Here is a 17,896-nt window from a genome sequence, read left to right on the forward strand (position 1 = left end):
AGAGCCCCAGTGCAGCCAGTGTGAGCAAGCAGGGGCCCTAATGCAGCCAGTGTGAGTGAATAGGAGCCCCAGTGTGAGCGAGCAGGGGCCCCATTGCAGCCAGTGTGAGTGAGTAGGAGCCCCAGTGCAGCCAGTGTGAGCAAGCAGGGGCCCTAATGCAGCCAGTGTGAGTGAATAGGAGCCCCAATGCAGTCCGTGTGAGTGAGTAGGAGCCCCAGTGCAGCCAGTGTGAACAAGCAGGGGCCCTAATGCAGCCAGTGTGAGTGAATAGGAGCCCCAATGCAGTCCGTGTGAGTGAGTAGGAGCCCCAGTGCAGCCGGTGTGAGTGAGTAAGAGCCCCAGTGTGAGCAAGCAGGGGCCCTAATGCAGCCAGTGTGAGTGAATAGGAGCCCCAGTGTGAGCGAGCAGGGGCCCCAGTGCAGCCAGTGTGAGCAAGCAGGGGCCCTAATGCAGCCAGTGTGAGTGAATAGGAGCCCCAATGCAGTCCGTGTGAGTGAGTAGGAGCCCCAGTGCAGCCAGTGTGAGCAAGCAGGGGCCCTAATGCAGCCAGTGTGAGTGAATAGGAGCCCCAATGCAGTCCGTGTGAGTGAGTAGGAGCCCCAGTGCAGCCGGTGTGAGTGAGTAAGAGCCCCAGTGCAGCCAGTGTGAGCAAGCAGGGGCCCTAATGCAGCCAGTGTGAGTGAATAGGAGCCCCAGTGTGAGCGAGCAGGGGCCCCAGTGCAGCCAGTGTGATTGAGTAGGAGCCCCAGTGCAGCCAGTGTGAGCAAGCAGGAGCCCCAATGCAGCCAGTGTGAGCGAGCAGGAGCCCCAGTGCAGCCAGTGTGAGTGAGTAGGAGCCCCAGTGTGAGCAAGCAGGGGCCCTAATGCAGCCAGTGTGAGTGAATAGGAGCCCCAATGCAGTCCGTGTGAGTGAGTAGGAGCCCCAGTGCAGCCGGTGTGAGTGAGTAAGAGCCCCAGTGCAGCCAGTGTGAGCAAGCAGGGGCCCTAATGCAGCCAGTGTGAGTGAATAGGAGCCCCAGTGTGAGCGAGCAGGGGCCCCAGTGCAGCCAGTGTGAGTGAGTAGGAGCCCCAGTGCAGCCAGTGTGAGCAAGCAGGGGCCCTAATGCAGCCAGTGTGAGTGAATAGGAGCCCCAATGCAGTCCGTGTGAGTGAGTAGGAGCCCCAGTGCAGCCGGTGTGAGTGAGTAGGAGCCCCAGTGCAGCCAGTGTGAGCAAGCAGGGGCCCTAATGCAGCCAGTGTGAGTGAGTAGGAGCCCCAGTGCAGCCGGTGTGAGTGAGTAAGAGCCCCAGTGCAGCCAGTGTGAGCAAGCAGGGGCCCTAATGCAGCCAGTGTGAGTGAATAGGAGCCCCAGTGCAGCCAGTGTGAGTGAGTAGTAGCCCCAGTGCAGCCAGTGTGAGCAAGCAGGGGCCCTAATGCAGCCAGTGTGAGTGAATAGGAGCTCCAATGCAGTCCGTGTGAGTGAGTAGGAGCCCCAGTGCAGCCGGTGTGAGTGAGTAGGAGCCCCAGTGCAGCCAGTGTGAGCAAGCAGGGGCCCTAATGCAGCCAGTGTGAGTGAATAGGAGCCCCAATGCAGTCCGTGTGAGTGAGTAGGAGCCCCAGTGCAGCCGGTGTGAGTGAGTAAGAGCCCCAGTGCAGCCAGTGTGAGCAAGCAGGGGCCCTAATGCAGCCACTGTGAATGAATAGGAGCCCCAGTGTGAGCGAAAAGGGGCCCCAGTGCAGCCAGTGTGAGTGAGTAGGAGCCCCAGTGCAGCCAGTGTGAGCAAGCAGGGGCCCTAATGCAGCCAGTGTGAGTGAATAGGAGCCCCAATGCAGTCCGTGTGAGTGAGTAGGAGCCCGAGTGCAGCCGGTGTGAGTGAGTAGGAGCCCCAGTGCAGCCAGTGTGAGCAAGCAGGGGCCCTAATGCAGCCAGTGTGAGTGAATAGGAGCCCCAATGCAGTCCGTGTGAGTGAGTAGGAGCCCCAGTGCAGCCGGTGTGAGTGAGTAAGAGCCCCAGTGCAGCCAGTGTGAGCAAGCAGGAGCCCCAATGCAGCCAGTGTGAGCGAGCAGGAGCCCCAGTGCAGCCAGTGTGAGTGAATAGGAGCCCCAGTGTGAGCGAGCAGGGGCCCCAGTGCAGCCAGTGTGAGTGAGTAGGAGCCCCAGTGCAGCCAGTGTGAGCAAGCAGGAGCCCCAATGCAGCCAGTGTGAGCGAGCAGGAGCCCCAGTGCAGCCAGTGTGAGTGAGTAGGAGCCCCAGTGCAGCCAGTGTGAGCAAGCAGGGGCCCTAATGCAGCCAGTGTGAGTGAATAGGAGCCCCAATGCAGTCCGTGTGAGTGAGTAGGAGCCCCAGTGCAGCCGGTGTGAGTGAGTAAGAGCCCCAGTGCAGCCAGTGTGAGCAAGCAGGGGCCCTAATGCAGCCAGTGTGAGTGAATAGGAGCCCCAGTGTGAGCGAGCAGGGGCCCCAGTGCAGCCAGTGTGAGTGAGTAGGAGCCCCAGTGCAGCCAGTGTGAGCAAGCAGGGGCCCTAATGCAGCCAGTGTGAGTGAATAGGAGCCCCAATGCAGTCCGTGTGAGTGAGTAGGAGCCCCAGTGCAGCCGGTGTGAGTGAGTAGGAGCCCCAGTGCAGCCAGTGTGAGCAAGCAGGGGCCCTAATGCAGCCAGTGTGAGTGAATAGGAGCCCCAATGCAGTCCGAGTGAGTAGGAGCCCCAGTGCAGCCGGTGTGAGTGAGTAAGAGCCCCAGTGCAGCCAGTGTGAGCAAGCAGGGGCCCTAATGCAGCCAGTGTGAGTGAATAGGAGCCCCAGTGTGAGCGAGCAGGGGCCCCAGTGCAGCCAGTGTGAGTGAGTAGGAGCCCCAGTGCAGCCAGTGTGAGCAAGCAGGAGCCCCAATGCAGCCAGTGTGAGCGAGCAGGAGCCCCAGTGCAGCCAGTGTGAGCGAGTAGGAGCCCCAGTGCAGCCAGTGTGAGCAAGCAGGGGCCCTAATGCAGCCAGTGTGAGTGAATAGGAGCCCCAATGCAGTCCGTGTGAGTGAGTAGGAGCCCCAGTGCAGCCGGTGTGAGTGAGTAAGAGCCCCAGTGCAGCCAGTGTGAGCAAGCAGGGGCCCTAATGCAGCCAGTGTGAGTGAATAGGAGCCCCAGTGTGAGCGAGCAGGGGCCCCAGTGCAGCCAGTGTGAGTGAGTAGGAACCCCAGTGCAGCCAGTGTGAGCAAGCAGGGGCCCTAATGCAGCCAGTGTGAGTGAATAGGAGCCCCAATGCAGTCCGTGTGAGTGAGTAGGAGCCCCAGTGCAGCCGGTGTGAGTGAGTAGGAGCCCCAGTGCAGCCAGTGTGAGCAAGCAGGGGCCCTAATGCAGCCAGTGTGAGTGAATAGGAGCCCCAGTGTGAGCGAGCAGGGGCCCCAGTGCAGCCAGTGTGAGTGAGTAGGAGCCCCAGTGCAGCCAGTGTGAGCAAGCAGGAGCCCTAATGCAGCCAGTGTGAGTGAATAGGAGCCCCAATGCAGTCCGTGTGAGTGAGTAGGAGCCCCAGTGCAGCCGGTGTGAGTGAGTAAGAGCCCCAGTGCAGCCAGTGTGAGCAAGCAGGGGCCCTAATGCAGCCAGTGTGAGTGAATAGGAGCCCCAGTGAGCGCGAGCAGGGGCCCCAGTGCAGCCAGTGTGAGTGAGTAGGAGCCCCAGTGCAGCCAGTGTGAGCGAGCAGGAGCCCCAGTGCAGCCAGTGTGAGCGAGCAGAGGCCCAGTACAGTCAGTGTGAGCAAGCATGAGCCCCAATGCAGTCAGTGTGAGTGAGTTGGAGCCCCAGTGTGAGCAAGCAGAGGCCCAGTGCAGCCAGTGTGAGTGAGCAGGGACCTCAATGCAGTCAGTGTGAGTGAGCGAGAGCCCCAGTGCAGCCAGTGTGAGCGAGCAGGGGCCCCAATGCAGTCAGTGTGAGCGAACGAGTTCCCCAGTGCAGCCAGTGTGAGTGAGCAGGGGCCCCAATGCAGTCAGTGTGAGCGAGCGAGAGCCCCAGTGCGTCCAGTGTGAGCGAGCAGGGGCCCCAATGCAGTCAGTGTGAGCGAATGAGATCCCCAGTGCAGCCAGTGTGAGTGAGCAGGGGCCCCAATGCAGTCAGTGTGAGCGAGCGCCCCAGTGCAGCCAGTGTGAGCGAGCAGGGGCCCCAATGCAGTCAGTGTGAGCGAGCAAGAGCCCCAGTGCAGCAGTGTGAGCGAGCAGGGGCCCCAATGCAGTCAGTGTGAGCGGGCGAGAGCCCCAGTGCAGCCAGTGTGAGCGAGCAGGGGCCCTAATGCAGTCTGTGTGAGCGAGCGAGAGCCCCAGTGCAGCCAGTGTGAGTGAGCAGGAGCCCCAGTGCAGCCAGTGTGCGTGAGCAGGAGCCCCAGTGCAGCCAATGTGAGTGAGCAGGGGCCCCAGTGCAGTCAGTGTGAGTGAGCGAGAGCTCCAATGCAGTGAGTGTGTGAGAGCCCCAGTGCAGTCAGTGTGAGTGAGCAGTGGCCCTAATGCAGTCAGTGTGAGCGAACGAGATCCCTAGTGCAGCCAATGTGAGTGAGCGAGAGCCCCAATGCAGCCAGTGTGAGTGAGCGAGATCCCCAGTGCAGTCACTGTGAGTGAGCGAGAGCCCCAATGCAGTCAGTGTGAGTGAGCGAGATCCCCAGTGCAGTCAGTGTGAGCGAGCGAGAGCCCCAATGCAGCCAGTGTGAGCGAGCGAGAGCCCCAGTGCAGCCAGTGTGAGTGAGCGAGATCCCCAGTGCAGCCAGTGTGAGTGAGCGAGAGCCCCAATGCAGTCAGTGTGAGCGAGCGAGAGCCCCAGTGCAGCCAATGTGAGTGAGCAGGGGCCCCAATGCAGTCAGTGTGAGCGAGCGAGATCCCCAGTGCAGCCAATGTGAGTGAGCAGGGGCCCCAATGCAGCCAGTGTGAGTGAGCAGGGGCCCCAATGCAGTCAGTGTGAGGGAGCGAGAGCCCCAGTGCAGCCAATTTGAGTGAGCATGGGCCCCAATGCAGTCTGTGTGAGCGAGCGAGATCCCCAGTGCAGCCAGTGTGAGTGAGCGAGAGCCCCAGTACAGCCTGGTTGAAAGAGCTGCCAGCCCCATGCAGTCAGATTGAGATTGCAGCAGCCTCAATGTCAATGGGTCTTCTGTCTGAACTTTAGTTAAATCTGCGCAAGAACCGAACTCCGACAGGCCTAAAATATCTGCAAGTCTTTGGAACCTTCTGCGGCTTCTCATGTGTGGCTGCTGTAAGTGGGAGAAAACTGTATTTTCACCACACGACCAAGTATCTCATCCTGCCGAATCTATTAACTGTGTCGTAAGGATTTAGACCACTCAATTGCAGCAATGATCCCAGAGTTAATACGGTTGCTGCACATCTTTCCAGCACAGTGATTTCAGCAATTCCTCAGCCAGCTCCAGTATATTGACTGATTTTTCACAATTGCCAATATCCTTGTTGACTTGCTGAATCCCACCCTATAGTCACTGTATACATACCTTATGGTGTGAACTGTTGTCTGAACCTCATGTATTAAGTGAATTGTCAATAGATTCTGTAGAAATCTTAAAATACCAACTTCCCAGTGTTGCAACTTAACATTGTCTCTGTGCATTCTTTTCTTTTTCTTCTTGTTTCTCTTGCAGACAGGTTTGGATAAGGTCGACAACAAAAAAGCTGCTCCCAGTAGCTGATGGTGCAAGGACTAGGGGAGACAGATTGAAGGTTTTGGGCAAGAGGGGAGATGTGAGGAAGAATTTTTTACACAAGGGGTGGTAATGACCTGGAACTCGCTGCCCTCGAGGGTGGTGGAAGCGGAGACGATCAATGATTTCAAAAGGAAATTGGTTGGGCACTTGAAGGAAATAAGCTTGCAGGGCTATGGGGATAGAGCGGGGGAGTGGGACTGACTGGCTGGCTCTACAGAGAGCTGGCATGGATTCAATGGGCAGTATGGCGTTTTTCTGTGCCTTAATGACTTGCTAAGCTCCAGTTCCTAATGATTAAATGAGACACCATAAAAATGCAATGTCTTGGTTTATTATTGCAGCACCTTGTAATGTCTCACTATCTCAGAGCTGCTGTATAAATATTGTACTCGAGCATTTTGGTTGCTGAAACACACGGGAGTCGTCCAGTCCCTGGAGGCAGTACAAGAGGAAAGAGTGCTATTTAATAAGCTAAAGCTCGTCAGCCTCAAAAAGGGACACGTTAGAACGTGTCTGATGTGAGATACTGAATCGGATAAAATAACATTAACCAAAACCAGACTGTGCTAATAAAACTCGGTATCTGTGGAGAGAGCAGACACATTTCAGGTGTGCGTCCTTGCTACGACCAGGCGAGAAGGGGTCTAGGGGTTCCCTCTCAGCCTTTGCCTGGTTTAACCGTGACGGTATAATTTTTAAAAACGCCGTGTTTTTAGCTCCCCCTTAGTGAATCCTTGTTCACTGCTTTCCAATTGTAAGGCAAAGAAATCAATTCAGACTGGTTTTCTTACATTTTATACAAGAAAGGGAGAAGAATTCCCAACCACACAGCATACAAGGCAATGGGCCAAGGGCTAGAAAATGGGATTAGAATAGTTAGGTGCTTGATGGCTGGCACAGACACGATGGGCCGAAGGGCCTGTTTCTGTGCTGTATACCTCTATAAGTTTATTAATCTTAAATTCTAATCCGGTTACTGACTACGAATATGCGACACAATCACGCTAGCATGCATATGCAATAAACACACATGCAGCTAGAGACAGAAACGTAGAAAAGAATAAAGGGGAAAAGTTTGAGGCAATAGATGGGTTTCTAGTTTACTGTCCTTTGAGTTTGCTGTGAAGTCTTTGGTTGCGGTCAGACTTGCAACTCGTTGGGGCCCAGTTCAAGCTTCAACTTGTTTCAAGGTCAGAGTCTTTTTCTCTCTTGAGGTTTACGTGTCTTCCATGGGTTCGATGGCCTGGGAGAAAGCGAGAGAGAGAGAGAGGCTTCCTTGCTCCAGGTTCCAGTTTCAACAGCCTTCTGCCCCCTTGTGGCACAACTCAAAAAAAACCCAGGTTGCCCAGCAGGTTAGTCATGTGACCAGCTGGTTTGACCACTTCTGTTTGTGGATTCTGCCATCTGAGCAGTCATCCTGAAATGTGAGCTTCCTCACCTTCAATGCCTGGTGACCAGGAAATAGTCCTTTGTCTCCACAAGCACTGTCTGTTAGTAGTCCTTCCAGCCAAGTGTCAGGTGATTTTTTTTTTTAACAAGTCCATTCTTCACTCCAGCAACAGTTTAAAATCAATGTTCATCTGACAAAATTAATCTGTCTCATTTTTGGCAGGTGGGGGCTGCATGACAGTCCTTCATCAACTCGAAACCTATAAAATTCTAACAGGACCTGACAGAATAGATGCAGGAAGGATGTTCCCGATGGTGGGAGAGTCCAGAACCAGGGGTCATAGTCTAAGGATACGGGGTAAACCTTTCAGGACTGAGATGAGGAGAAATTTCTTCACCCAGAGAGTGGTGAGCCTGTGGAATTCGCTACCACAGAAAGCAGTTGAGGCTAAAACATTGTACGTTTTCAAGAAGGAGTTAGATATAGCTCTTGGGGCGAAAGGGATCAAAGGATATGGGGGGAAAGTGAGAACAGGTTACTGAGTTGGTTGATGAGCCATGGTCTTTAATTCTATAAATCTCTGTTAGCCAGGCCAAATGTCCTCACCAGAGGGCAAGATGTGAGGACTAGATCTGGGCAAAATTTGCTACGGGAAATGCTGGAAATACTGAGTAATTAAGGCAGAAAAGAAGATGCTGATGTTCCTAACACAGCCCTTCATCAGCACTTGAATCAGTGCCTAGGCAAGGATTATGGTCCTAGAGAGGGAGTATGCGATGTCTTTGATACCTTCCGTGACTGGGCGCACCGCAGGGTATAGAGCGTCTCGTAGACACTGATAATACGCTGATTGAGTTGGGAAGGTGCTCAATTATGACCTTTTAATTTGATTGGGACCCTGAGGTTGCCAACACGGGTCGAAACCATGCTGCCAACTGCCCCGCGCCCGTACTGCTGCCATCGGCCCTCGTGGGCGCATTGCCTTTCTGCGCCGATTGGAAAGTGGCACAGTGGTTAGCACCGCAGCCGCACAGCTCCAGCAACCCGAGTTCCGTTCTGGGTACTGCCTGTGTGGAGTTTGCAAGTTCTCCCTGTGACCGCGTGGGTTTCCGCTGGGTGCTCCGGTTTCCTCCCACACCCAAAGACTTGCAGGTTGATAGGTAAATTGGCTGTTGTAAATTGCCCCTATTGTAGGTAGGTGGTGGGAGAATGGTGGGGATGTGGTAGGGAATATGAGATTAATGTAGGATTAGTATAAATGGGTGGTTGATGGTCGGCACAGACTCGGTGGGCCGAAGGGCCTGTTTCTGTACTGTATCTCTCTATCTATGACTCAATTGGATGATTCTTGACTATAACAGCCTCTCCTCCCATATGTTTATTAACTAATAAACGGAAAGGCTTACAGAAAACAAAACAAAAACAGTTTTCCCCAGCACCCCGACAGTTTTAAGATTAATAAACTGACAGAGTTAGACAGCACAGAAACAGGCACTTCGGCCCATCATGTCTGTGCCGTTTGCTGCAGAAGTGCCCTGGAGATTTATATCAATTCCTGGCAGAGACTCAAAACCAATCCTGGAGGGTTGGCAACCCTCTCTGAACCATATCAGGGTCAGCTTTTGTCTGATAACAGCAGCTCCTGTGCACCGCCTTGGGGCATTTCACTGGGTCAAAGGCGCTATATCAATGCAAGCTGTTGCTATATGGTTGTGCTGCATGAATCCCGGACTGGTTCCAGAAAGGGGAGGGGCCCAGGGAGCTGCGCCTGCGCACTGGTGGCCGGAACCAGAGTTCCGAGCGGACGAGCGCTTTTGTGTTCCAGGGGCGGTGGCCGAGGGGACCGTTTTTAGCAGCCGGACCAACATCCGGTAGTGACGTGTGCATGTTTGGGTTTCGATTTTAATCGATTGTCGGACGGAGCGAGGGGGCGGGTGGTGAGTGATGTTGTTGGGTCGAGATAGAACCCCCTGCCCTCCTCCCCGGGTACAGGCCTGGGAACGGTCCGGGACCCGTGGTGGGGAGGAGGGGTAAGAGGAAAAGATTCCCCCGGGGCCGGCAGTAAAGGAGCAGCGCCCAGAAAGAAAAGGTTTACATTTATATAGCGCCTTTCGCATCCTCAGGACGTCCCAAACCGCTTCACAGCCAGTGAAGCCCTTTGGAGGTCTGGTCACTGTTGGAACGTGGCAGATAATTTCTGCACAGCACGATCCCACGGGCAGTAATGTGATACTAACTGTATTGTTGGTGGAGGGATAAATATTGGTCAGGACACTGGGGCAAACTACCCCCTGCTCCTCTTCAAAATGGTGCCTGTAGGATCTGTTATAGCCACCTGAGAGGGCAGACATCGCTTCAGAGTCTCATTGGAAAGACGGCGCCGCTGACAGGGCAGCACTCCCTCGGTGCTGCCCCAGGAGTTTCATTTTGCACTCCAGCCTCTGGAGTGGACCTGCAACCTTCTGACTGAGGGGAGGGTACGACCCACTGAGTCACGGCTGATGCCACAAGTCTCCCCCACCCCAGCCTCACTTGACTGTCGTAAGCTGACTAGAAATTTCCCAAACGTCTTCAGCCATGTAATCTCTTGGGAGAAACAGAAAACAAGAAACAGGGCCAATAAGGGAATGGCACAGTTCTAAAATGTGTGCAGGAACGGAAGGACCTGGGGGTGCATGTGCAGTGATATTTGAAGGTGGCAGGACATATTAGAGAGTGGTTAGTAAAGCAGATGGGATCTTGAGCTTCATATATAGAGGCATTGAGTACAAAAGCAGGGACGTTATGCTGAACCTTTATAAAGCTTTGGGTAGGCCCCAACTGGAGCATTGCGTCTAGTTCTAATCACACTTTCGAAAGGATGTGAGGACCCTTGAGAGGTTGCAGAGGAGATTTACCAGCATGGTTTCCAGGGATGAGGGTTTTTAGTTACAAGGTTAGGTTGGGAAAGTTGGGGTTGTTCTTCTTGGAACAAAGGAGGTTGAGGTGAGATTTAATATAAGTGTACAAGATTATGACAGGCTTAGACAAGTTAAACAAAACTGTTTCCATTAACAAATGGTACAAGTACTAGAGACACAGATTGAAGGTTTTGGGTAAGCGATGCAGGGGGAATACGAGGAAGCATTTTTTTATGCAGTGGGTGGTAACGACCTGGAAATCGCTGCCCACAAGGGCGGTGGAAGCGGAAACAATGACTTCAAGAGGAAGTTGGGTGGCCACTTGAGAGAAATAGACTTGCAGGACTATGGGGCTTGAGCTGGGGAGTGGGAATGACAGTATAGCTCCGTGGAGAGCTAGCATGGACTCAATGGGACGAATGGCTACCTTCTGTGCTGTAAAATGACTCTATCTATAAAAATTAAGACAAAGCCAATCCAGGAGGTCACATTGACATGCACTAATTACATTAATTGTTAATCCACTTGTGTCTTAGAAATTGAGGGGGTTGATGTGTATATGAACTTTTCAAAGGTGCTTCTTGAAGAGTCTCATAATAGGAGGAAAGTTAAAGCCTATGGAATTGAAGGGCTAGTGACTGGATATAAAATTGGCTAAGGGACAGAAAGCAGGGAGTAGTGGTGAACGGTTGATTTTTCAGACTGGAGGGAAGTGTGTACTGGTGGTCCCCAGAGGTTGGTATTGAGATACTGTTCTTTGGGCATAATTTCAAAGTTTTTAGGTGATACACAAAATATAGTAATCTGTGAGGAGGATAGTCACAGACTTCAGGAGGATATGGGCAGACGCATGGCAGATGAACTTGAACACAAGTGTGATTTATTTTGAAAGGAAATTGGGAGAGGCAAATGGTACAATTTGAAAGAGAGCTGCTGCTGCACTGTTTGGTTATTGAGGCCTTGCTGTGTGCAAATTGGCTGCCACATTTCCCTCATTAACCGTGACGACACTCGAAAGTAGTTGTGAAGAGCGTTGGAACGTCAGTCTATTTTTGTTAAGTGGGGCGGCGCAGTGGTGAGCACCGCAGCCTCACAGCTCCAGCGACCCGGGTTCAGTTCTGGCTACTGCCTGTGCGGAGTTTGCAAGTTCTCCCTGTGACTGCGTGGGTTTCCTCCGGGTGCTCCGGTTTCCTCCCACAGCCAAAGACTTGCAGGTTGATGGGTAAATTGGCCATTGTAAATTGCCCCTAGTGTAGGTAGGTGGTAGGAGAATTGAGGGAAGGTGGGGATGTGAGAGGGTAAATGGGATTAATGTAGGATCAGTATAAATGGGTGGTTGTTGGTTGGCACAGACTCGGTGAGCCGAAGGGACTGTTTTAGTGTTGTATCTCTCTATGACTCAATGACTCTAAAAACAATCTTCCAACTGGAGAAGTTTACAATGTTGTGCTTCGTTTTGGTCGGGAGGCTGAGGAGAACTAAATTTTAAAGGAATAGAAAGACCTGGGGGTACACGTACATAAATCTTTAGGTGTGAAGTTGAGTAGGCTGTTGAAAAGCATTTGAGATCTGTGGCTACATCGATAGAGGCATCGGGTGAAAAAGCAAGGAAGATGTCCTGAACCTTTGTAAAACACTGGTCAACTCGGGGCACTACGTTTTAGGAAGGATGTCAAGGTTTTGGAGAGGGTGCAGAAGTGATTAACTAGAATGGTACCAGGGATGAGGGACTTGACTTAGAGAGAAGCCGAGGGGATGTTCTCCTTGGATACAGGAAGAGAGGAGAGAAAGTGGGGGGTGTTCTCCTTTAAAGCAGAGAAGGTAAAGGGGCGATTTGGTAGAGGTGTTTAAAATTAGGATGGGATTTAATAGAATAAAGAGAAACTGTTTCCACTGGCAGATGCGTCATTAATCAGACGACGCATCAGAACCGAAGGCAATATTGGCAAGGGTGGAGGTATATACAAAGCAAGTTGCCATTGGGATCTTGCTGTGCGCAATTTGGCTGCTGCGTTACAACAGTGTTTATGTTCAGAAGCCGTTAATTGGCCGTGAAGAGTCAAAACAGCACAGAAGGCAACCGTTATTTGTTCACGGGATGTGGGTGACGCTGGCGAGGCCATCATTCGTTGCCCATCTCCGATTGCCCTTAAGGTGGTCCTGAGCTTGCGAAAGGTGCTATATAAATGAAAGTTTTGTTTTTTAAAGTTTGCTAAATGAATCTCTCATTTAAGGTGTGGTAGTGGACCTGTTCAACTGTTCCCTGTGACTGTGGAGGCACATGTACCTAAAAATAGTCCCGCTCGATATCTGGTAATAGCCAGTTGGTTCAGAGAGAGCCTTGCACCACATTGTACTCTGTTTGTCTTTGTAGAGGTCGTTGGAAGGCATTCGAGGGTGCAGTCATGAAGTTGTACAGCCTGAGCATATTCTACAAAGGAGCGACAGGTGTTAACCTTCTGAAAGCTGCCTACGATGTTTCATCCTTCAGTTTCTTCCAGAGGTCCAGGTAAAATATTACAGCTGAGCACTTTGGAATCTGGGGATGGGGAATTGAGTGCTGATTGCTCGGAGCAGGGGGAGGCTGGAGAGTTTGCATTGAGGTGACATTGCTTGGCCACATTGCCGTAGGAAAAGTGCAGAGCTGAGGGTCAAATTTCGTACTCGGGGAGTCGCAGCTCTCTCTCGGTTTTCTTGCACCAGTTCTAGATCCGAGGTTGCGGGTTGGCCACTGGAGATCTCACGAGGAGTTTTGGGGAGAGGGTCATTTTAAAATAAAGATCTCTCTCTCTGGGCATCGTGGGCCTGAATGTGGCACCTCTGACTCAAAGAAAAGGTTAATGACGATGCTTTCTGCTGTTATAATGCAGCAATTACAACATCGCCTCAGAATGGGTGCAGGGAAAATACACCTTGCACCCAGTTGCGTTGTCACAACTGTTTGAGCTGCGTTTGTGACCGAATTTCAGTCTAGGTTTGCACAGATGCCACTTTATTTGTTTTTAGAAACCTAGGAGAAAAATAGAGGTAGAGTTGTATTCTGGTTTGCAAACTGCATACATCAAGTAGGCAGCACCTCCCAGTTTTAAAGGAACACATTGAATCCAGCAGTGAATCCCCTAAACAGACAGCTGCCAGTCACTCGGTTCACAATGCATTACAAATCACATCTGAGGGCTAGAAGAGGAATAGTAAAGTGTGAGGAACTAAGACTTCAGAAGGCACAACAACCTTGGCCCATGAAACCCTGGAAAAAAAACTCAAAGTCCATCGAGCAGTTGACGTGCGCCAATCTGAACATTCTGCTCTTAAAGTAAACTGTTGCTCATGAATTAGTTTAGGGACAGGATCAGGATTAAAAACATTAAAGGGAGTGATTGCATGCCTGTTTATCAAAATGGAAGGTTAAGAGAAAAAGCAAGCAAATGAGGCTAATATCACAGTAACAGCTCTCCCTTGTAGAGGCTTTGCTGGTGGATTAGAACAACTTCCTTCCCATGGGCGTTTCAGTAATGGGCTACTTCTTTCTGAATGCTCTGCTGTGATTCCAACTTTTCGGACATGTGCGTGAAAGATGTGTTTGAATGCAACCCTCCTCTTGTAACCTGCAGTGTCCAGGAGTTTATGACTTTCACCAGTCAACTGATTGTGGACCGTTCACAAATCGGGACCCGGGCGGCAGTGAAGGAGCAAGGTGAGTAAACAGCATGATACTGAAGAGCCTGGGAAGGGAATCAGTAAACGCAATGGATTAAGGGACAACTGCTTCACTCCTGGTTTAATGAAGAGTGCAGGAGGGCATGCCAGGAGCAGCACCAGGCATACCTCAAAATGAGGTGTCAGCCTGGTGAAGCGACAACCCAGGGCTACTTGCGTGCCAAACAGCATAAGCAGCATGCAATAGACAGAGCTAAACGATCCCACAACCATCAGATCAGATCTAAGCGCTGCAGTCCTGCCACATCCAGTCGTGAATGGTGGTTGGCAATTAAACAACTGACAGGAGGGAGAGGTTCCACAAATATCCCCATCCTCTGTGATGGGGGAGCCCAGCACATCAGCGCAAAAGACAGGGCATTTGCAACCATCAGCCAGAAGTGTCGAGTGGATGATCCATCTCTGCCTCCTCCTGAGATCCTCACCATCACAGATGCCAGTGTTCAGCCAATTCAATTCACTCCGCATGATGTCAAGGAATGACTGAAGGCACTGGATACTGCAAAGGCTATGGGCCCTGACAATATCCCAGATATAGTCGTGAAGACCTGTGCTCCAGAACTTGCCGCGCCCCGAGCCAAGCTGTTTCAGTACAGCTGCAACACTGGCATCTGCCCTGCAATGTGAAAAATTGCCCAGGTATGTCCTGTACACAAAAAGCAGGACAAGTCCAACCCGGCCAATTACCGCCCCATCAGTCTACTCTCAATCATCAGCAAAGTGATGGAAGGTATCATCAATAGTGCCATCAAGCAGCACTTGCTTAGCAATAACCTGCTCAGTGATGCTCAGTTTGAGTTCTACCAGGCCACTCAGCTCCTGACCTCATTACAGCCTTGGTTCAAACATGGACAAAAGAGCTGAACTTGAGGTGAGGTGAGAGTGACTGCCCTGGACAGCATTTGACCGAGTATGACATCAAGGAGCCCGAGCAAAACTCTGGAGTCAATGGGAATTGGGGAAAACTCTCCGCTGTTTGGAGCCATACCTAGCACAAAGGAAGATGGTTGTGGCTGTTGGAGGTCAATCATCTCAGCTCCAGGACATCACTGCAGGAGTTCCTCAGGGTAGTGTCCTAAGCCCAACCATCTTCAGCTGCTTCATCAATGACCTTCCTTCAATCATAAGGTCAGAAGTGGGGATGTTCGCTGATGATTGCACAATGTTCAGTACCATTCGCGACTCCTCAGATACTGAAGCAGTCCGTGTAGAAATGCAGCAAGACCTGGACAATATCCAGGCTTGGGCTGATAAGGGCAAATAACATTCACGCCACACAAATGCCAGGCAATGAGCATCTCTAACAAGAGAGAATCTAACGGATTCCCCTTGACATTCAATGGCATTACGATTGCTGAATTCCCCCACTATCAACATCCTGGGGGGTTATAGTTGACCAGAAACTGAACTGGAGTAGCCATATAAATACTGTGGCTGCAAGGCCACGAATCCTGTGCAAGTAACTCACCTCCTGACTCTCCAAAGCCTGATCACCATCTACAAGGCACAAGTCAGGAGTGTGATGGAATACTCTCCACTTGCCTGGATGGGTGCAGTTCCAAAAACATTCGGGAAGCTCGACATCATCCAGAGTAAAGCAGCCCGCTTGATCTGCCCACCACCTTCAACACTCGGGCCCTCCGCCACAGACGCACAGTGGCAGCAGTGTGTACCATCTACAAGATGCACTGCAGCAACTCACTAGAAGGGCAAGGGCAGCAGATGCATGGGAACACCACCACCTGCAAGTTCCCTTCTAAGCCACACACCATCCTGACTTGGAACTATATCACCGTTCCTTCACTGTCACTGGGTCAAAATCCTGGAAGTCCCTTCCTAACAGCACTGTGGGTGTACCTACCCAACATGGACTGCAGTGGTTCAAGAAGGCTGCTCACCACCACCTTCTCCAGGGCAATTAGGGATGGGCAATAAATGCTGGCATAGCCAGTGACGCCCACATCCTAAGAATGAATTTTAAAAAAATGTTCCAGATAGTTCGCTTTGGCCTCTGCCAGCTCATCCATCCACAATAGCCGATAGTTCTCCTCTGTTATAGCAGCCAGCTGTAAGATAAGTAACTACAAGAGTTCTTGCCGCCACGACCCGAGCCAAAAGTTAACTCCAACCTGTTTTCGTTGGATCCAAGTGTCTGTGATTTTTCTTTTCCAGTGAAGTTGATTCAAGTTGATGTGACCTGGGTGTATAAATGGGTTCAGGAGACAGTTGGATGTGTATCTGAGAATAGGTGAGGGAATATGATAGAGAAGATAATTGTATCGAAGAAATGATGAGCCTGAGCTTAGAAATTCTTGCGCTCTGACCGAGTACCGCGAACGTCCATTGCAGTAATAACAGACGACTATTTTTGAGAACTCAACTGTTTTGTAATAATTAGCAATTGCTTTGGAATGTTCCCACCCCAATGAATTGGATCATGCAATGTCACATTGACTCTGCGGTCATTGCTCAGTGCAGTTTCTCTCTTTGCTCTTCCCAGATTATCTTTGTCACGTCTGCATACGGAACGATTGCCTGGCGGGTGTAGTAATAGCAGACAGCGAATATCCATCGAGAGTTTGTTTCACGTTACTGGATAAGGTATGAGGCAGTGTTCCCTGAAGACCTCCCGGGAGACTGAGTGGATTCTGGTGTTCGCTGTTTGCTTACTTCAAACACCCTCACTTCCCTCTCTACCCTTTTGTTTCTGTATTAAATGGGACGGATGCTTTCAGTGCTGTATTCATCAGCATTCACAGCCAGCACTCTTGCTGTCTCCGATAGATGAGCAACATGGGCCATTTGGCCCATCGAATCTGTGCTGGCTCTTTGGAAGAGCAATCCAGTTAGTTCCGCTCCCCCACTTTACGCAAATTTTTTTTTCTCTTGTACTTATCCAATTCCCTTTTGAAAGCTACAGTTTCATCTGTTTCCGCTGCCCCGTCGGGCATTCTGAAGTTATCCGTCACCTGTCACGAGTTGGAACGATATAAGCTGCAGCTCCCTCCAAACAACCTCACGCATCCAGGGCACCGCGGAGGTTCAGAACCTCCAGCACGAGAGTGGGGTTGGACCAACAACTCGCCATTTTCCTTCTCTGGCTACGTTGAAGTAAATGATGTGTTTTTTCTCGGAGACTGATACTGCGGCTGTTCCTGCCGCTTCCCTCTGCGTATTCCTGTCTGGCAGCAATGCCAGTAACCAGTGTGTTCCACACACGCACACACTTTTCCCCACCCTTTGGGTGCTGCTTTTTCTCTCTCGAAGGAGCAATGCTGCAGTCACTTCCCGCCACCTGCTCTCCGGGGCTCCCTGCTGTCTCAAACTGGGTGCCAAACAATATCCCATCAATAATCTACCCTACATTGTCGTGGTTTATTTCAATGCGCGGGTAGCTTTTAATGTACTCTGTGCGGTATTTTAAACGGGACAGCTTGAGTGGTCTGTGCCGTATCTTCACGATTGTTGCATGGCAGGGGAAACGTGGGGGAGACAATAAACAAATGGGAGCAGGAAGAGGCCATGCAGCCCCTTCGAGCCCGCTCCGCCATTCAATGAGATCATGGCTGTTCCTCTACTTCAATACCATTTCCCTGCACTATCCCCGTATCCCTTGATTTTAATATGTAGAAATCTATCAATCTCAGTCTTGAACATACTCAACGACTGAGCCTCCAAAGCCCTCTGGGGTAGTGAATGCCAAAGATTCACCACCCTCTACGTGAAGAAATTCCTCCTCATCTCAGTCCTAAATGGCCTGCCCCTTTTTCTGAGACCGTGTCCCCTGGTTTTGGACTCCCCCAACCAGCGGAAACATCCTGCATCAAATTGTCGAGCCCTGTAAGAATTTTGCGTGTATGAATGAGATCACCTCTCATTCTTCTAAACTCCAGCGAATAAAGACCCCGTCTATTTAATCTTTCCTCATAGGACAATCCCTCCATCCCAAGGAACAGTCTGGTGAACCTTTGTTGCACTCCCTCGATGGCAACTATATCTTTCCTTCGGTAAGGAGACCAAAACTGCACACAATCCTGCAGGTGCGGTCTCACCAAGGCTCCAGATCAGGGTTGTCCACCCTTTTCGTGTTGGGGGGGGGGGGGGTGCCACATAACAAATTTTGGTCTTTTATGGGGGGCCGGTGAGACAATTTCTCATAAAGGCATTAACTGATCTTACTATTGATCAAAACAACAATAGTGCATTTTTGTGGAGAAGCTTTAATGAGCAGACGA

General features: G+C 51.2%; 1 protein-coding gene across 3 annotated transcripts in view; it reads left to right on the forward strand.

Annotated features, from left to right (window-relative positions):
- The first annotated feature begins 8,879 nt into the window (after nt 1-8,879).
- ykt6 (YKT6 v-SNARE homolog (S. cerevisiae)) overlaps nt 8,880-17,896 on the forward strand; it is a 44,083-nt gene continuing 35,066 nt past the window's right edge. The window contains exons 1-4 of one of the 3 annotated variants that reach the window (XM_068023384.1): nt 8,880-8,981; nt 12,319-12,453; nt 13,556-13,638; nt 16,162-16,262. In XM_068023384.1, the coding sequence (XP_067879485.1) occupies nt 12,350-12,453; nt 13,556-13,638; nt 16,162-16,262 (288 nt within the window). In that variant the 5' untranslated portion in view covers nt 8,880-8,981; nt 12,319-12,349. The other 2 variants (XM_068023387.1, XM_068023386.1) reach the window with 2 other exon arrangements.

This window comes from Heterodontus francisci, chromosome 47 (assembly GCF_036365525.1).
Source record: "Heterodontus francisci isolate sHetFra1 chromosome 47, sHetFra1.hap1, whole genome shotgun sequence".
Taxonomy (NCBI): domain Eukaryota; kingdom Metazoa; phylum Chordata; class Chondrichthyes; order Heterodontiformes; family Heterodontidae; genus Heterodontus; species Heterodontus francisci.